Genomic DNA, 21,783 nt, shown 5'->3' on the forward strand with positions numbered 1-21,783 from the left:
CATTTTCTTAGTCTGCGAAGACACCCTCTCTGTACTTGAAATAGCATTCCAGGGTCGTTTCGTATGGCTTCACAATGTAATGTTATTCTATTCAACAATGCATCTCTTGTGTGAATAGGTGTAGCGTAAACAAGGCTTTTTAGATGCCCCCACAGAAAGAAATCCATCTATTGTGGAAAATATGGTTCAGATGGTCACGCACGATCAAACTAAAATGAGGAGGAGCGCCATCATGCATAAACCACATATCTCTTCGGGTTTGCAATGGAACATGTTCCAAAAGTCCATTCAAATCGTTCTGAATGAACTCCAAATAACGTTCTCCATTCAATCGGTCCTGTAGAACGAATGGTCCTATAAGATCGTTTCCTATGATACCAGCCCAAACATTCACGTTGAATTTCCGTTGGTGTTTGGTTTGCAATATCCCATGGGGATATTGCAATCCAAACAAGATCTGTGAATTTTGGTGGAAAGTTATGATTGAAATCTTTGCCTATCCATGAACCAATTGGCATATTCCAGTCGTGCTGGAAAATCTTGAGGTGTCATGGCATGTACCTTCTGGATGTGAAATGGGTGGAGCAGTTGTTCCCTAATTATTCTATGAATAGTGGACTTGGATGTATGGAACTGTTCTGATAGATTTCTGATGCTCATTGACGGATCATCAGCGACGGCTTCCAAAATATTTTCCTCCAATACAACGGTACGTACAGTCCTAGGAGCGCACTCACCACCTCGTTTTGGCAAAACTGTACCTACAATAATATCGAAATAAAACAACGTGCTCAAATTAATTATCAATTATTACATACCTGTCTCCCTCAAGCTGCGATCGACACGCTCGAATGTTTCTCTTGACGGTACCGTTCGATTGGGAAAATGCTCGGAATACAGACGACGAGCTTCTGCAGCATTACAAAATGCTCGTCTATAAAATACATGCATATCTGCATATTCATTGAATGTAAACTGTTCGGCCATATCAAAAAAATTCAAAATATCCTATAGAATATTGACAATACAATGATAGTCATATGACAACGCACCACTCAACAAAACAAAATCGCATTCCAGTTTCTCATTTTTTATCAAAACTTTCTAAAAGGTTTTTTTGTCAACATCTGTGAAAGAAATGGAACATAATTATTCCCTGGATATTTTTCACCTGATCATGTGCAGCCGTTTTTGTAGTTCATTCGTTTGCTTTTTATTAGTATAGTAAATATTTTTTCCGATGTGCGTTTTTTCAGCTAAATTTAGATTCGTGTTAAAGAATTTCTCCCATAAAATTATAATTATCAGTGAAACTCCTCAACAGTTTAGCTGTGAAGAAGAATTTGAAACATTCGAATGTTGAGTTTCATGAGATTCAGATAACTGATCAACACGAAACGTGAATATTCCACACGTATTATGTACATACAAAATATGGAATGAATTCGATATTTCATAGTAGAGTAGCTTGTTAGTTTGAAAACACCACGAATCTACAGAACTTGATATTTCTTTTGAAAAAATATCTGCTATCACAATTGTGACTTAAACTTCCATATAGGTACTGTACTTTTTGTTTACGACTTCATTTTAACCTACTTTGTATTATTCCTGTTATAAATGTTGTTGAATTAACGTTATCATTATTATTTCTGCTTTGATAATTATTCATTTCAAATAATGGTGGACGAGCGGGTTTGATGTCGTCGAGTAGAACTACATTTTTATCAAGACTCGTTGCTCCGATCGACTTTCCACACGAGTACTTTTATTCATGAAATTGTCCAAGTAACCTTATTTTGTTGAAAAATATTGAAAAATATCTGTCATTTCAAAGTTTTGGGGTGTGGACCATCGGGGGTAGTCCGTTCCTGACTTTGCAGCAAAACAACTGACTCCTGCATGAAAGCTCATCGACGGAATTCATTTGTTTAGTCAACTACCAAAATTTGGATGATTTTGAATATTCACTTGAAAAGTTATCAAAGAAAAACATTTTTCATTTTGTAACTTCGAGGGCCCGTAACTTGGTTACGAAGACTTTTAGGAAAAAAAGTTATATGAAGTACTGGTGATATTTTGACCCCATCTATACATTCCCGAGAGGAAAAGAGGAAGTCCAGGGACACCCTGTATATGAAACTTACTTTTTTGCATGATCTACACATCTTTGTTAAATGTTCATTTTGAATTTACTTGCTTTCTCCCTTCCTTGGTGAGATTCCCACATTTTCTTTAAAGGTAAGTAGAAAGTCAAAGCCTTTCTTTCCCAAATATCAATCTCTCCCAAAAATACCCATTTCAATTCAAAGTTTTTATGCTTTGTTGATTTGATTCAATTCTGATAAAGCTCAGTTAATTTAGGTTAGGTTACTTAGTGAAAATATCTCATAATTATCATTTCCTAGTGGGTGGTCTTTGCCAAGACTCCTTTGAAAAGATATTCTGTCAATAAAAGACTACCGATCATGCTTTTAACACTTTTTTTGTATCATTATTTTACCCCTTACTACCGGAGGGTTCGTTTATGGCAAAGGGTCGAAATACCAAACGAATGCCCGTACTATAAACTCCGACACAAAAAAAAAATATAAAACCTTTCCTATATTTTCCACTGGTGATTTATAATTGAAAGCTGGTACTGATATCCCATTCATCCGTGATAGTGGTTCAATAATATAAAATATATTTTTATCTGGCAAAATTGAAAAGGCCATATAAAGTGAATTATGGAGTCACGGGCTGGTTGTTTGGAGAATATACGAGCTCTGTAAAACTCACGGCGTGCACTATATAATAAATGCCCAGACGTACTTTATAGCACCCCAATAAATAAGCTGGTTATTCTATTATGAACCGCAACAGAATGCCTGTCTGAGATGCATTGTAGTCCACTTTTGCGCTCGTTCATAATCTTTCGAGAAATACCGAACTGAATAATAATGCCTTCGGGATTGATGGCGGATGTTCTTCAAAGAATATGTGAATCGACTGAATTTACAGAAATTTCATAAAGCATTATTGTTTGTATTGTGACAAGTTGAAATATTTCCGTTTTCTGTCGAATTTAAGAAAAATGAACAGCCTCCTGTAATGAGGTGGCATGCTGATGAATGTAGGAGAGGCAATTGAAAATAATTTTAGTCCCATCATTAACAAATTTTTTGTAATTCAAGTCATAATTCAAATGAGTGATTTCCTCATTTTCAAGACTTTTTTCAATGAGTCTAATATCTGAACTGTTTCATAATAATAGTAATGATAATATCGTTTATTGCTCAACAGTTTCCCATTCACAGAGCAAATTATACATATACATGATTGAATTTTCTAGTGCATCGTCTTTTGACTTTTCCTCTGACACATGAGAGGTTCAAAAACGTAAAATACAGGAAATAGCAACCACTAATGGTTTCTCGACGGGTATTGTAGATGTCATAGTAAGGAAGAAAAAGTTCAGTTTAAGAATGAATGAAATCTCGACTTTTAAAAACGACAAAAACGAAAATGAATATATCTCAGTTTCATACCACCAACACACGAAGAATTTTGGAAAGATTTTCAAGGAACCAGGTATGAAGGTGGTTTTTGAAACAAGTCATACACTACAGAGCCTTTTAGGAAGTCCAAAAGACAAAGTCGAGAGTTTACGAAATCAAATGTAAGGACTGCGTTGCAAAATATTATGGACAGACAAAAAATCTATTGAAATGAGATACAAGCAATAGTTACCACACTTAAAATATGGAAGACTCAAAAATCAGCAGTTGTCATCATATTTTGCAACAAAACCATTCCAGCCTCAGCTGAACTTCGTCCTTTCATTGATTTTTGTATTTACTTTTTCTTTATAAACAATGTATGTCAATGAATGAAGCCCATTTATTATAGACTTCAGTTCATTAAAATTAGTTAGACAAGTTAACAACAACAGGAATCTAGATGCTTATGATATAAGATAAGTAGATAGGGCAATATGTGAAATTAATTTTATATAGCTTATAATATTTCAATTATTAGATGTTCCTGACTATTACATAAAGACACATTGTAAAGTTAATTCAAGACAAGTAGATAAGGCAAATTGTAAAATTAATTTGAGATACTAAAGACGCAAGTACCTAGAACAGGTATCTATGGTATAAATATGGATAGCTTCGCAAGTTTGGTTAGTTTGATCTTCCTCTTGAAGATGATCACTTGGTGATCGAAACACGTGTCGAGGTGTTAAAATAATGGTTTGGTGTTGGGAAAAAATTCCAGTAATATTCATTACTACACCAAAAGTTCCAAACAGTGCATCACATAAAAAACAATTTTTATACTATTTGTTACAAGACAGAAAAACATTACAAGAAGAGAAAACATAAAATAAAAGATTGTGAACGTTTCTATACTCATTGACTATGGAGTCATACGAGACTTATTTTCAGTTTCACATAAGCTGCAACAAAACTATCGATATTAGAGAGCTTGTTGCATTACGACACCAAGTTAATGGGTGACTTCCAAATCAAGTTCGTGTGTGCCCTTTTGCATAAAAAAGTATTATTGTGCCTAGATGCTAGTCTAGGAAAAAAGATTTACAATTTCTCATAGTGTAGAACAGTCTATTTTGCCATTCGATAACTTATTTAAAAAAATAAAACAGTTGCCTGATTTCTTCGTTTCTCTACTGCTACAAATTCTGATTCATGAAGCAGGTCAAAGTAATACGATTTCTTGGGTGATAAGTTGCAATGATTTTCTATCAATTGCAGATGTATATTGATTGTATAGATTACATATTATGAATCTATATTCTAGTTTTGGCCTCACCGAACAGATAAGTTAGTGTAAGCAGGTATATTATGGAATTTGTGATGTCGATGACTTATTTATTTTGTGGAAATTAATCTTCAATTAATTAATATAGATGAAATACTTTGTCTAATTTCCACTTTCTTGATGTATTGATATTAATACGACCAAGGTTTTGGTTTTACACCATTCTCAAGTATTCTTGTGTTAGTATTCGTGTGTTAGAATACTTGAGAATGGTTTAAAAACCGAAACCTTGGTCGTATTATTATCAATACATTAAGTGAGTGGAAATTAGACAAAGTATTTTATCTACACCATTCAATATATTATGGAAATTCTTACAGTTCCTAATGATGAAACCGTAAGTGCGGTAAACCGAGTTTATAATGTGATTAATGTGGTATCTGAAAGTTAGATGATGATCAAAATATTATCTGTTCTCATCAATATGATATTTCGGCTGAATGTCATAATTTTGCATTTGGATATATTCGAATTGAGGCGGTTCTTGAGATACCAATCTTGTAATAAATCAATCAGATTATATCCTTGTGGGACTCCGCTATAGTGGCTAAGTATATATTTGAGGAGAAGGAATGATAATATACATATAAAAAAAGATATCAAAAGTTGTGTGAAGCTTTGAATCATCAGCAAACATTAATCAATTGCAAGTTAACGAGTTGCACAGATCGTTAATGACTAATAAAAACAGTGAGGGGCTGAGATGAGATCCCTGCGGGACTTCGCTAGTAGCTAAGTTCATATTTGAGGTGAAGGCATGATAAAATACATAAAATACATAAAATAAGATATCAAAAGTTGTGTGAAGTTTTGAAACATCAGCAAACATTAATCTATTGCAGGTACATGAGTACATGAGTGGCTGAGTACATATTTGAGAAAAGGCATATGAGAGATAAGGTAAGTTTCCAAAAGTTAACAATACATTTTATTGAAACCCTTGCAAGAAAGTTTACGAATGAGTAACTTATGCCTATCGAATGGTTTAGGAGAAGTCTGTGTACACCACATCGACGATTCACACAACGATTCACACAAATATTGATCAAAAACACCTAGATTGTTTTTAAAGTTTTGGCAAAGTTTTTGAGGGTTGTGATAGATCTGATTATTGATTTCATTTCGATCTTGAGCTCTGTGTATTGGACAAACCTTGGTAGTTTCCAAGATTTCGGGAAAGAAATCCTAAAATAAAGTTGAAACGATTTCTTCCGGACCTGAGGTCATCTTTTTTTATAATGGTAAAATCTGCTTCGTCAGAAGATGAAATTTCAAATTTGTTGTAATAGTACTTCTTGCTGGTGTATAGTGTACTTACAAAATCATTTATGAATATTTCCCTTCAAATTTATCGTTTCTTGCCTTTATTCGAAGAAGAATCTTTCTGGACTACTTCAGAATTATTTTTTTGTTTAACTGTAAATTCTTCATCGGTATTCTGGAGAGTCATAAACTTTTTTCTTTTGGAAATTTTTACTTTCGAAAATATGGAATGTAGGTGCTGTATAGGTGATTGTCAAAATAGATGACTTTATGTGTCCATGTAATTCCATATTTCCATCGTATAAGCATTTCAGATTAATGTAATGTGTTATTCATGTCTATTTACTGATATCTGAAATATTTCAAATATATGAAGTTATTCGTAACGTGGCATTGCTATATCTTAATTTCTCCATCATTTTATGTAAAACATTGATATTTTATGGATGGAGAATTGTCGATCGTTGTTTTAAAAATATATCATCTTCCAAACATCATTTTCCATTACTGTGAGATTCAGAATAAACTCCATTACGATGTTTTCAAACATATTCCAGAATTAAGCTTTTATTGTTTATAGAACGAAAATCCACAAAAATATCCGTATGTTATTTCATAAGCTCATCAAATGATATTCATAACAAATTACTGAAAAAAAATAATTGAAGGCTTTCAGTTATTTTAAATGGATACTAATGATTTTCATCGAGTAAATGTATAGCACTTCTAAAGATTTGTTTTGTTTAAGTTCCCCTCAAATAAACCAAAAAAATAATAATGTAGATTCTTGATTCGATTAGGAAACTAATTGTTTGTGTTATTTTTTTGTTCTTTGTACATATGTTCAATAACTACCTGAAAATTTATTCAACAACTACCTGGCAATGTATATTATTTTATAGTGTATAGTTTTCGAGAACATTTCTCGAATAATTATAACTTGACAAGGAGCGATAGCTACTATGTGTAAATTCATTTCTCGAATTATTTCAACTAAGCTTTGTCAATAAGATATTAATCTTCAGACAATAAAGCATGTATCTGACATTATTGAATCACTGAAAAATAAAACCTGTTCAGGAATTGACGAAATATCACCAAAACTATTGAAAACTATGTTTGCTTATATTATGACGCCTTTAACAAGCTTAATCAACTTATCACTAGCTGAGGGTGAATCCCCAAATTTATTGAAAGTTTCTTTTGTGTTTCCCCTTCACAAAAAAGACGATAAACAAGTAATAGATAATTATCGCCAAATATCACTTCTAACATGATTTTTTAAAGTCATTGAACGCTCTTTGTACAATATAGTAGTAAATTTTGTAGAGCACAATAATCTGTTAACGCAATCTCAACATGGTTTCAGAAAGAGTAAATCTATAGAATCAGCCACGTATCATTTAATCATCATCATATAATCATATAATCATCATAATATTATTTAGACAAGGAACAATATGTAGTATCACTTATGTTTGATTTCTCAAAGGCTTTTGACTGCCTAAACATTGCTTTCATCTTGGAAAAACTCAGTTTTCAGGGTATCAGAGGCACTATTCTGAAATGGTTTGAATCTTATTTGACGAACAGAAGTATAATTGTTAAAATGGAACATCGATTATCAGAGAGGTGTGCTGTTTCTTTAGGCGTACCTCAAGGATCAGTACTGGGACCGTTAATTTTTCTTCTGTTTGTTATCGACCTTCCCAACCACATTACTGTTGGAAAAATTACAATGTTTGTGGACGATACCACAGTTACTGTCTGTGGAGATACTCTTGAGGAACTCCAGAGGAATATTAAAATTACTTTTCTTGAAATGGAAGTATGGTGTCAGAAAAATCGCCTTATTCTGAACAAGAATAAAATGGTTTATATAAATTTTCATATAAAGAAAAAAATTCCTGAAAATCTTTATATCAATATGAATCTTAGTGATACTGTCAAACTACTCGGTACTTGGCTAGACTCTGACCTCAGCTTCTCTTCTCATATAGACTTTGTTTGTAAACAGCTCAATAAAGCATATTATGCAATTGTTCAAATTCAACCAATTTTAGACAGGAATGGGTTGCTGAACCTATACTATGCATTTGCATATAGCCACTTATAAATAATATTGCAACATGGGGGCTATTAACTGAGTACAAAAGAGTTTCAATATCTCAAAAAAGACTTATTAGACTAATATTCAATTTGGTACATAGGGAATCCTAAGATCCACTTTTGAAGAGCACCGTATTCTACCATTCTACATTTGTGAAAAATAAATTTGCTGAATTCATCATATTGGGAAGAAATAATAATTACTCTTCAAGAAAATGTATTCTTGATATACCAAAGCATAGGACAGCAACCTTCAAAAAATCAACTCTCTATAACTGTATATCAATCTACAACAAGCTGCCAAAGTTTTTTAAAGACATTAGCAGCTATGACAATTTCAAGAACAAAACAAAGAAATATCTTATAGAAAACTGCTTCTATACTATAGAAGAATTTTTCGAACACTGAATGTTTACAAGTGGTTTCTGTTAGCAAATATTCATGTACAGATTATATGTTTATTTTAATATTTACGTTTTTTTGTGAAGCTATTTTTTGTTATAAATTTGTAATTGTTATTCCTGGCATCTCTATATTTTATATACGTATATATTTTACTCATTTATGTTAGTATACCTATTCTGTGACCTGTCATTTGTACTGAGTGTATTCAATATGGTTAATAAATACTACTTACAACTACATATTTTGATTTTGACTTTGAATACGTGTTTTATGAACGTCGCAAAATTAACGGGCTTTGGTTTCATGTAATATCAGTGACTAACATTGAATATAGCAATATACGCCTACAGTGGGAAATTTTTAATATTTTGAAAGGCATATGAAAAATTTTGGTTAATTAGTTCTTTCATTCATATGAACAAATAACAAGCCATCTTTATTGCATAGAGTACGTGAATTTCCTATTTTCATTTGTGATTCAGATTGAATAGTTCTATTAAAAAGTATTCATATTGAGTGTATTATTAAAACCATTTGAGTTGACTGTAATTATTTGTTAAAGTTTAGTGTATTCGCGAATGGACTGATCAATACCAACTTCAAAACTGTTCTTCAATGGTGATACAAATTGTATATTGCTCCAGAGTCAATAATCAATTCATCTCTCATAGAAAATTATATCCAATATGCTGAATGTTATATACAGGTCAAATATGACTTTGTTCATTTGTAAGAGTATTTGTCCACTGAGGAAGTAAAACATTGTAGTTCTTGGGTATTAGCACATTGATGTTACTTTGAGTTCTACGGAATAGTCAAAGAAGGACGATATTCAAAATGGTTATTCAACTTCTAGAAATGGTTCTTATGCATATTCTGTGAAACAGTAGAGTAGAGAGTTGTCCTGGAAATTTTGAGAAGAAAATTGGATTGGATAATTTAGGAAACACTTGCTACATGAACAGCATTTTATGAACAAGTGTTGTTCATGACAAAGAATTTCAAGAACGAGGTTTTAACGATGCACGAGAAAGATAATGTTTCCTACTTATTCACCAAACTCAAACACCTGTTTATGCAGCTGCAGTTTCGTACGAATATACAATCTTTCCCACCAACCGACTTCCTGGAGTCTTTGAAGCCCACTAGATACTCGTTAGGACATTGGAGGATTGTTCCGAATTCTTGGGATTCTTGTTGAATACTCTTCGTGAGAAAAATAATAGCAGAATCAATACTCCTGACCGCTCTGGATTGAATGATTCCGTACAGTCTATCTCGTCTTGTGTTTCCAAATCTTTTGCTATAAAAATTCTCACTTGTTTATTTTGTAGTAAATGTTCAAGAGGTAGCAAAAACGAATGTGAAAACTAGCGTTTTCTAATATGACTAATAACCAGTCCGTGCAAAGCATATTGTTAAATCATCTGAAAATAGAACATTTAACAGGTGATGATCGACTGTATTGCCAAACGTGCGCCAAACTGTTATAAGAAAACAAGTATAGCTGAGGCACCAGTCAATCTAATAATAATAATGTCGTGAAACAAAACTGTTTGCTTTGTTTCCCGAGCCTCAGTGCGAGCTCCGCACACTCTGAGGAAAATTGGAAAATCGGAAAAAAAAATTTATGATACTTTCATCATAGTATGGATATTCAGCATTGGAATACCATCTCCTAAGTGTTAGAAAATCTTTTGCAAGATTAATAGCATTTGTTTATTCCATATAGGGGAACCGGTCATTTTCAGGAAAATGCCGTTTTCATTTAGTTAGATAGGGAAATCATGTTTTCTTCTAAAAGACATCGATAGAACTTTTAACTAGGTTTCGAGTGATACCAGAACGATTTCTGTAGTGTGACTGGTTCAGATTTTATGTCGATTTTAGTCGTATTTGAAATTATAATCATCGGAGGAATTTCGCCGACAGCTCGGACCAAATCGTCCAAATATGTACTTTCAAATGCATTTTACAGACAGTAGGAATAGAGATATCGAAAAATTTCATTAGACTTTTCGGTTCGGATTGATGAATTCTATCCGAATATGGGAAAAAATTGAGAAATCGCAAATTTCCGTTAATCATGTCTTTGTTTGCCACGGTTTCGCTCCAGAGCAAAATCAGACCACCGGCTAGCCGGCTTCTGATTGGCTGGAGGGAATGGCGTGATTATCGATTTTCTAGTCGATCGAAATGGATGTGATTTTTTGAGCGTTCTGATTGGCCGATTGTAGTTCGTCCACGAATGTATAAATATGCAGGGTTTTGCATTCTTCAAAGAGCAGTCATCAAAGAGTTCGTGCAGGAACAGCCATTACACTCGAGACGTAAGACGTTTCGAGTGCAACGTGGGACTCTTCAGAGAGGAATCGCCGGCGGGCGTTAAACGTAGAAAGGCTGACCGAAATACGGAGTATTTCGGAAGCGAAGAGGACATCTTCAGGTCGCCGGCGGGCGTAAAACGTGGAAAGAAGGCTTCCCGAAACACAGGGTGTTTTGGAAGTGAAGAGGACAGCATCAGGGATGAGTATCTGGAGGATGGATACTCCAACGTGGGATGCATCTTCGATGGGTCGCCGGCGGGCGTTAAACGTACAAATGGAGAAGCGGGAATGGTCGTCCGATGCCAGGCGTCGCGACGCCCCCAGGCCCAAACCCTTAGAGGTTCCTGGGAGGGAAAGGCTCTGCGCAAAGGAGCGCTTGGTCTCTCTCATAAAGGAGCAACTGAGGCCCTAGCGGAAGTGCTAGGGGGCGGTGGAATGCCAGAGGGGCATCCTGAAGGCAGCAGGGCTTTGGGGATGTCTCCATGGCGGGCGAAGTTGCTATCACAGATCCACACCTACAATGAGCTAGTCAGCTGCCTGAGCTCGACGGGAAAACCTCCCGTCGAGCTCAGGCAGAAGTCCCGAAATCCCTGGGACTCAGGTCTGGGAGGCCTGCCGGCCGTCTCGACGTGGCGTAGCGTAGTTTGTTGGTGAATGCGCCTCCGCATGCACCGAGGCACACGGGTTGGACGAAGGCGATATCCAGCGTACCCTGCTGGATAATGAGCGCCACCCCAACCCCAACGTCACCCAATACGTTTTTGGAGGACAATAACACTAATGATCTTTAAACATGACTCAACTTTTGACGGAAGCACCAAACTCTTACGAAGGTTCGAAATACATGAACACTTCAATCTAGCAGACTAGTATTATAATTTTCATGCAGTTATTGTTCACTGTGGTTCTGGCATTATTACGCCTTGGTCAAAAACAAAACGGACTAATTTGAGTTTGACGATAGTCGTATCACTAAGTGTTCTGGCGATGTATTGAATTCATTGGAGCCTCTGGAGACACCCTACATTTTGTTTTATAAAAGAGAGGATATTGGCCGATCAAGATCTTCAGAGATGATGTGGTGCTGCAGGTTTTTTCGGGTTTTCCTGCAGCTGAAAACACAAATGCGCCACTGGAATCAATGAAGTCGCCTGGGAGCACCAAATACTTATTGTTGTTGTATTATAATTTCACGATTTGTATTTTGGAAGTGTTATTCAAATATATTTTTCCATAATTGTTCCTTTTACAAGTATCCTACATATTAATTTTTTGTTTATTCTATTCAGCCTGACGGTTTCTTGTTAATATAGCTTGATCTATTCGTGGAATCTGATAATCATAGTTTCAGTCAGATACAAAGAAATTTCTTCGGTAATTTTTTATCCTTCTTCGAAAACTCCGAGCATATTCAAAATGTCTCAGAAACCCCTTTTCGTCCAGTCAAAATACATATTATGCGAACCTTTGTGACAAAGCCGCCATTTACAAACCGTTCAGGATACATAAATCACGCCTGATTGCCCGGACTGACAGGGTGAGATGTATTATCCATGAGCGTGCTGCTCTTTGACTATGGCCGTCGAAAATTTACTTTACTGAGAGACGTTACAGGATTAGAGCTGCTTCGGAACAAACTAACATTAGTACAGTCAGTAACTTAATTATATAAGTTCGATTAGGCGAATGGTTTTTTCTATGAAGAATTTAAGTATTATTACTACTTGATAGTTCGTACTGAAACCTCTGGCGTACAATGAAAATATTGAAAATACTTTCCCAACACTATAAAGGTTTCTCGACCGCATTTTCTTCTGTTGTTGATTTGCAAATATGAAATTCACGTATGAAATTGAAAAAAATAACGAAGAACGACAATTCCTGGATTTACTACAGTTATTGAAAATGTCGATAAGTGTCTAGAGTTTGATGTATATGGAAAGAATACGAGCAGTTTCAAGTATATACCTAACTGCTCCCACAACAAAAAAATGGCAGGACTACAATTTCTTGTCCATAGACTGCTCACATTTCCCTTGAGCAAAGAAAGGTAAGCGATTGAGAAAAAAGTTTTTAGGGAGGTGGCTGAAAGCAACGGATGTCCATCAAACATAGTTGATAAATTATTTGGAAAACAAAAAATTGAGGTATATCTCCGTGATGCATCGACTTTTCGAAAAAAGGGAGATTAAAAATTCATAATGCTTCTATATGAACCCAAATACCGAAGATTGAACTCAGTTTAATCTTCTTCTTGAAGATGATCACTTGGTGATTGAAACACGTCAACCGGTGTTGAAAATAACGGTTTGATGTTGGGATAAAACTCCAGTAATATTCGTTACTACACCAAAGGTATATATACCAAACAGTGCATTATAAGTATAAAATGGTAAATATTTTCTATATTCATTTGTGTCTCCATTTTTAACCTATATTCGTCTCAACAGGAGTTGAATATGGTGAATAGGATGATATTCCTGATGGATTACGAATATCGTCCTACTTTTTTTTAAGAAAAAAATACAAGCACTACAGGAAAATTCTTAAGGCGCTCCAGGAGCGGTGCAAAAGTCGCGATTTACGTTGGATGCTAATCGCTGGAGATCAAACTCTTTGGAAAAAAGTTCTCAGGAAGTTTAATTCACATAAACGTCGTTCTTCAAATGGAAGAGTATTTGAACAGTGAAGTTCGAGGTGTACTGAGTTGAACCTCGAAACGATGAGCACTATGGGTATCCACAATCCGTCGCGTATCTCTGATATGTATCGCTCTTGGTGAAAACTAACGTGCCAAGTCACTTGAACATTCCGTGAAAGTATCCATAAAAAAGGGAAAAATCTCTAACTTTCCCTCGATATTAAAGACTATCAAAGTTGCGAGTGATGTACGCGTCTCCAGTTTGGCAGATAGCTCTTTTCTGGATGGAATCCAGCAGCTTCAGGGTATGTTTAGGTATCAAAAGATGCTGAGGTTTGTAGTTTTCTGGTTCGAAACAGTGTTCAAGCTTTTGATAAGTAGCCTTTGCAATTCCAGCGACATGATTTTGCCAAAACTTATTGGTGTCTATTTCAACCCCCAACAAACTTATCGAATCAGAAAGCGGAATTGGCTGTCCTAACATTATTGTATCCGGTTCGGAGACATTTATCGTTTTGGAGAAAACCAATGTCTGGGTTTTAGTGGCATTGAATTGATCCTGGTTACTTCCACCCCAATTTGAAATCACCTCTGCTGTGGCATTCAAACAGGACTAAATGATAAACTTATATCTTTATTTTTAGCCTTCATTGGTCCTACTAGAAGTTGAATATCCATTTCGAAAATCGTCTCACTTTGACTATTTTGTTGATCATGAGGTAACATCCATATATAGTTTTACGAATTACTGAAGATGGTCATAAAGCACTCATAGGAATGATTGAATGCATTTGATGTGAGATCTAGGTTAGGCATTTGAAAACTGTATGTAATTATCGCTCGTTTTTTAGCAATGGGCTGCATCTCATGTCAAGAATCGTCAACCATGTTAAAAAAAGATGTGGAAGACATCATCATGGTCGGCCATGAAAATATTTCGGTCTGTGCCGTTATTCAATTTGCAGAAAAATTAATCAGTCTTGAACAACATGAATATTGTGAAGTTGTTGAGGAAGATCTCTTGCAATGACTTATTCTAGTAGTTTCAAGAGGTTAAGTAGTATTTGCGACTTTGAAGCGAACCCAAGAGGTACATTGAGTTTCCAACTAGGTGGGAAAACTCTGCCTCAACCAAGATAGAGGTCCGAACTTCTGATCCATCATTTTTGTTTAGTTGTGTTGACACTCAAATTTAGGGCTTATTTTCTATTAATTTCAGCATTATTACGGCAGAATATCATTGATAACTATAGACATAAAAACATATCTAGGAAAACTAAAACCAGAACGTGATGAATTAGTATTTTTTCGAAAGAAGGCAATATATTAACAAACATATGAAATACAAACGATACACGAAAAACCGCACCACTCAATGATCTATAATATACAAAAATTTTATGTATAACATTGAAGAAACCAATTATTCTGAAGTCGATGCCGTCAAAATAAAAAAACTATAGATTTAGTTTTTTATATGTGAATATTTGAATGAGGATTGCAGAAAGCGATCACTCATCACAAATCAAGATGTCACTAATCACCTACCAAAAAACGTCAAGCAACATATACAACAACTATATACAACTATTACAGTGAGAATTAATATGGTATTCACTATGATGTGATTAAAAACAAATTGCAAAAGTATCCTGAGCATTCATACAATATTTTGAAAATGTTAAGTCGTCATTTGGACTCAAAATATGAGAAAGTAGATTGATATGGTTGATATAGAACATAAAATATCTATGAATAATTTCCTTCGCGAAAGGGAATCCTTAATGCAGTGAAATTACACCCCCTTCTTTCACAAATCGTCTATCATTCAATGACATGATAGCTAGTCGTTTATAATTGATTATGTCCCTAAAACATGAAAAACTTAAAACTTACCTTATTTATTCGTGAAAAAAAGTTTTTAGATAGAAATTATATATTTTTTTCAGATTTATTCATTTTCAGATATAGGAATGATGTTTCTACATCTGAATCGTCGATTATACAGGGCTATTCAAATTCGTTTCTGTACATGGGGATCTCGTAAACGATAAGAGATATAGTGTCGGTCAAATTGTGGCAAAGTTGCGTTTCTTAGAGACCTATTCAATGATGTAAATTTTCTAAATTTTGAATAGTGATACCTGTTTTCTAGACTACACTGTATACACCAATATTCCCATGCAATCATGGGAATATTAATGACATATTAAATGCATGTTTTTCAACAAACTCCATATAAGGTTATTGAAACTTGATTGCATGTGATATCAAGTTCATTTATTTTTGACTCCGTATAAGGTTAATTCATAAAATATCAATTTCTGAAAAGATTCTTCGTATCAATAATTAAAATATCATAATTGAGGCATAAACAAGTACACAGTGTCATCACTCAAGTCTGCATGAAGTTCAAAAAGTTTATTGATTTTCGATTTCTTTCTAGAGGATTTCAGTTTTGGGTTTTCCCACATTTTTTAACAGCAACATGTTCTCGTGGTTTTGCAAGTTTCATCAAGTTTCAGCCATATCAACTCTTTTGTATTTTTATATTATTTATTTCCATCATAAGTTTGAACTAATTTTTCAAATGAATATAACTTCTTTATTTATGGACCGGCTAAAAAATCAAATGTTGAGAGAATCGCTCCACTCAGAAATGCTAATTTTTATAAAAATGATTCCATTATAAATAACTGTCATCTTGACGACTATCCTAAAAAAAATAAGCTCCTACAAGATACGGTAACGAATGAATTCCAACAAATATTCCAATTCCAATTAACGAAAGGAAGCTCTCAAAGAGCCTTTCAGCGACATCTAAATATTAAACGTGTATTACAGAAACACAGAAAGAGCAATGGAAAGATGAAAGAGTGTCGACAAGCAAATAGTAGAAGCAATAACATGGTGATCTGCGGTCGAGGGTGTCAAAACTTACAGGAGCGGGGATGAAACACAATGCGTGACGTCATCGACGGTAGAGAGCGCTTGTCGCGCAGAACCTACCTTGCTTTGTAGCCGACAGTCAGTCATGCAATAGTCGTTGAACAGAAGAAGTACTCGTTGATACGCGAGTGAACAGCAGTGTTTCGTGACGGTGTTTTAGTTGTGTGGTGTACTGAAGCGTATGGGAAGTTCACCGACACTATGTTGACATCAACCAACCAATATTTGAGGCCAGAGTATTTAACTCCTCTTCCAACAACGGTGAGTATTTCATAGACATTCATTAAGTACTTCAGAGCGGATATTGGGATTTAAACAATACATGTCAGGAACTTGAGATTTCAACTAACTAGTAGAATAGAAAGTGATACAGAAAGGAAATACTTATATTTTTATTCCAAACTATCTTGAAGTAATCTCCGAATTCTTTGTTTTGGTATTCTCCTACATCTTCCTAACTTTTGGATACCTCTTTGTATTTATTTTATAACTTCTACTTCTCTGTTATTTTATAGCTAGACAGTGGAAGAGAATTAAAAAAAATAAAATACACCAGTAAAAATTATTCATTAAGATATGTTGAGCTCTTACTTTTGGGTACAAATCGATAAACTAACTAATAGAAAGAGTCCAAAAACAGTCATTATCGAATATTCCTACATCCATTGAGTATATGGAAAGCACTTTTTCAAATTAAGTTTGTACTTCAAACTTTCGTGAAGGAATTATATACTCTAGAAGAGTAACATCTGCCTTTGTTACAATGACATTCCTTTAACTAGTAAGTAGTTGATTCAATCTTAACTATAGAAATTCCGTTCTAGTGGAAATATATGATGATAGAACTAACTGACCGATACTTGATGAAAATCCATTATAACGTAAACGTTAGTGTTTTTGAATAAGTTGAATGTAAATGAAACAGTTTTCCTTGCAATAGTATACTGTAGTAATGGTTAGGTTGGAATACTGTATCATTTACTACTATCTACATTTCACAAAGATAATAGGTATATCTTAACATGGATTACTTCAAGAAATACTAAACAAATTCTTCTTATTGTTCCAGTATTCAAAATATTTACAAAATAAATGTTATTTTTACATGTTATGTGAAATGAAACACAGTAACGAGTCGTAATTGATGAATACCTCTAACATAATTCTCTTTTTGTTTCAGTTGGACGCAAAGAAGAGTCCTCTGGCTCTGCTGGCCCAAACATGCAGTCAAATCGGAGCAGACGCCCCAAACGCAAAACTTTTGCAGTCTTCCGAAAAACCCACCAAGCCCAACAAAGTTGACGGTCAAAAAGACAAGACCGATAACGCACATAGAAACAATTTCAAACACGAAGTGCCCACCTCGAGAGAAAAGTCCAGAACTCCTGAGGAGAGATCCAGTACAGCTTCAACAGGAAGCAGGGTCCGAACTCCCGTGAATACAAAGAACCCTACCAACGGAAGATGTTCGAGTAATCTGAGTAGTGCATCCCCAAGAGCATCTCCTTTAGGTTCTGAGCGAAAAACTCCCTCGACTGAGGGGTACTCTGAGAGGATAAACAGCCCTGAGAAGTCTAGCGATCGGCAAACACCATCCTCCAGTTCGAAGACCGCTTTCACTCCAAATATACTTACGTCCTCTTCCGATCCAGCTATCAAGGACCTTCCGCTGGGTACTTTCAAGCCAGGTGTGCCACCTACCACGTCAGCGTTCATGGGCTACCCCACCGCAGGGTATCCGCTACCAATGGATCTGATGAGCAGCAGCCTGATGAGCCAGCACCATGCCCTGAAGACTGGACTAGCTCCCTACTTCGCCTATGGACGCATGAAGGCGCAGGATACTATGACCACGGTGTGTCGAGATCCTTATTGTACCGGCTGTAGTGTTAGTTCTCATTTGTTTGGTGCTAGTGTTAAACCTCCAGCATGCCCTGCTGGATGCGCGCAGTGCGATCACGCCAAGGTTCCTACTACTGTGGGGTTCATGGGACATAATCCAGCTGCTGCTGCATACGCTCACGCGCAGTTGGCAGCCCTGGCAGCCGCCTCACATCTACCCTACGTTTGCAATTGGATATCGGGGGACGCAGCTTACTGTGGCAAACGATTTTCTAGTTCGGAAGAGCTGCTAGCTCACTTGAGGACTCATACTAGTGGATCCATCACAGAAACCAGCTCAGCATTATCGATGCTGGGTTCTCCTGGGCTGTCTCCTACCCACCCACTACTCCACAGGACTTATCCTACACCTCCCTTAAGCCCCTTAGCTACGGCTAGATACCATCCTTACAGTAAACCCTCCTTGTTGCCTCCATCACTAAGTTCCTCGTCCTTAGCTGGATTTCCACTGGGTCATCCAGGTCTTTCGCCGTACCTGTCACCTTATTCGTTGTATGGGCCAAGACTGGGGGCTGCCCCAGGGATGCACCCGTAAGGGGTGTTTGTCAAGCTAAGCCAAATAATGAGGAGCTGTGTTACTATAGACTATTTTTAACTAGTCTCACAAGATTACCTAAAAACTATCAATAAATTTGTTTCAACCGGTGTATTTTTGTGTGGACGTGACAGTGTGATATTATTTTTAATTGATACTGTTTATTTGTTGTTTCGGAATGACTGAGGTTCACTTGGGTATATTTGGGAGCTGCTTCAAATTTAAGGCACAGTTGTTCTCAAGTTTGAATTACTGACATATATTCCTCATTTTGTATTTTGAGTTCAATTCTCTGAAATAATCTTCAGATTTGTTTTCTTTGCAATTCCATCGTGAGAAAATCACTTGAGAAATGCAAACAACCTTCATACATAAATTTAAATCATTCTCGCAAACTTAAAATAAATCTTATGTTTTTGAAATATGTATCTATTTTTTGACAATTTTGATTAATTTGATTTACATTTTTCAACGCGTATTGATGCTGTATGGTGTTTTGCATAACTTTATTAATGAGTACCTAATAGTTTTTGTCTTCCATCCGAAATAAATTAACTTTTCCATTATACTTAAGTGAACACTTTCAGTTCTTGTGTACATTTTTAAGAGACATTTTGGGTATCTTTGTACATATTGGATTGTTAATAATAGAGGTATCGATTAAATCACCTAGAGGGTAAGTTTGAAGTGTATATTTGTGTACAGATCTCAGTGAAAAAATATTTATTGTATTTTCGCTCAAGTTACTAGTATAATCTTCCATCACCTCGAACTGTTTGAGTTCTTCATTTCCATTAGTGACAGAAATAGGTTATTGTCAAATGGCAATAAATGTTTTGTTTAATTCTCAATTCATGATGACAGTTTCAAATTCTAATATCAATTCACCAATTCATTTTTCTATTATATGAAACTATGTTGTTCTTATTTCTCAATTAACTTTTTTCATCAACCTTTTTATCTTACCTATAAAATAATTGTCAAAATGCTTGTTGATTTGACTTGGAATAAATGAGAAAACAGTAATTCCACTTCCAGGAACAAAAATGTGACTTTTAATAAAACCACTGATTTAATCCCCTATAATTAAAAAACTTCGTTGAAACAGGCATGAGAAATTTATTATTGTTCCAAGATCACTGTGGTTGATATTGTGAAATTGCCTTATTCAATAAATAAGAGTTTATTACCTATTGGAAATATTGTCAGTAATGGTTTTTCATGAACATATTCCACAGCCGACTGTCATAAATTATGTATACCTAACCTCTTTTTCATATCACAATGTATTCTCTCTACTTTTGAACACTTTATATTTTATATTGTTAAATTTCAATGTGTTGTTTTTATTTCTCCATCTCGTGGAAAATATATTTAATATCCAACTCAAGCTGTGTTTTTTTTACGAAACTGCCACAAACATTCTTTAAATTGCCGACAAGATTAAAAGCTATAATTCAACTTTTCATCGGCCATAAAACAAAAATAATTGGGACAAAATAACGAGTCAGAAGAGCCATCTATCTGATCCTAGAATAGATCGGCTACTGCAGCTGCTGATTTTATTCCGCAAACACTCATTTATTTGGCTCACTGTCGACAGCTGTCCTTGTCGTTTTCGACTGGAAATGTGGGCTATAAAACATACTTCAGAGAAATTAGTCATTTCAGAAGAAATATAATATTGTTTCTAGGTGAATACAAAGTTTATTGATTTTATCATTTTATTAATGAGTAACCTGAGAAGCATTCAGGAATGTGAAAGCTCAGTTTCTCAGAGTTTTTAACGACAAGAGATTTGTCGAAATTGTTTATTTATGAAACAACAGATTTAATTAAATATTATATATTTTGTTGTTGGTAATGGTCGATACTGTATTTGTTGTTTCATCTTGCAGCTGAAAGGATGAGTGCACCAAGTTTATTCTGTTGAAATTTGTTCAAATTTATGATTTTCCAAATTGTATCATCTTGAATTATTATACGGGAAAGTGAAAATTACGTGTTTGCACACATTTTGATTCATTAAGGTTGGGATTGAGGATAATTTCTAGAAGAAGGAATAGACAGTAAAAATTATTCAGATTAGAAAATTACAATTACCTGTCAAAAATGTTGATGTTGTTATGAGTACAAATTTATGTTCATTTCAGTTGGTTAATCATGTCCAACCTGTCCAGCCTTCAACTTTTCTATCATTTTCTGCATCGAGAAAAAATCATTAGAAAACAACTAGAGAATAAGACATATGTCTTATTCTCTAGCTGGACATATGTCCATAAGAGTTCTTATGGACATATGTCCGGAGTTGCTTCGTTTCTAAGTTCCAGGGCGTTGAAGTTTTTTGAAAAAAGCGGTGGAATCAAATGTGCCAAGTCACTTGAACACTTACCGTGAAAGTATCTATAGAAGAGAGACAAATCCCCAACCTTTCTTCGATGTTTCAGGCTATCAAGGTTGCACGTAATGTTAGCTTCTACAATCAGGCGGATGGCTCTTTTCTGGATGGAATCCAGAAACTTCACGGTATGTTCACGGGCAGAGCTCCTATACATGAGAACAGCACTCCAAAGAAGGTATGATCTGAGCTCTATAAAGCATCAAAAATTGCTAAAGTGTGTACAGTTTTCTGATAAGGAACAGTGTTTCAAGCTTTTGAGAAGCAGCCGCAATTCCAGCGACTTGATTATGCCAAGAAATATTGGTGTCCATTTTAATTCCTAACAAACTTATCAAAGCAGAAAGCGGAATTGTCTGACTTGACATTATTACATCCGGTTCGGAGAAATTTATCGTCTTGGAGAAAACCGATGTCTGGGTTTTTG

General features: G+C 35.1%; 1 protein-coding gene across 1 annotated transcript; it reads left to right on the plus strand.

Moving 5' to 3' along the window:
* Positions 1 to 16,532: 16,532 nt before the first annotated feature.
* Positions 16,533 to 20,348, plus strand: elB (zinc finger protein elbow B). The gene is made up of 2 exons (XM_023168178.2): positions 16,533 to 16,782; positions 17,702 to 20,348. Exons 1-2 carry the CDS (start codon positions 16,723 to 16,725, stop codon positions 18,956 to 18,958), a joined length of 1,317 nt encoding a protein of 438 aa, XP_023023946.2. The 5' UTR covers positions 16,533 to 16,722; the 3' UTR covers positions 18,959 to 20,348.
* Positions 20,349 to 21,783: the final 1,435 nt, after the last annotated feature.

The sequence above is a fragment of the Leptinotarsa decemlineata genome, unplaced genomic scaffold (assembly GCF_025532065.1).
Source record: "Leptinotarsa decemlineata unplaced genomic scaffold, Ldec_3_MD MMD2_tig00000026_RagTag_RagTag, whole genome shotgun sequence".
Taxonomy (NCBI): domain Eukaryota; kingdom Metazoa; phylum Arthropoda; class Insecta; order Coleoptera; family Chrysomelidae; genus Leptinotarsa; species Leptinotarsa decemlineata.

Bases quoted from the DNA above. Each gene is read 5' to 3' on its own strand.
- elB (XM_023168178.2), top strand. From the start codon at position 16,723: ATGTTGACATCAACCAACCAATATTTGAGGCCAGAGTATTTAACTCCT. The intron at 16,783-17,701 runs GTGAGTATTTCA...TTTTTGTTTCAG, and splicing joins TAACTCCTCTTCCAACAACG to TTGGACGCAAAGAAGAGTCC.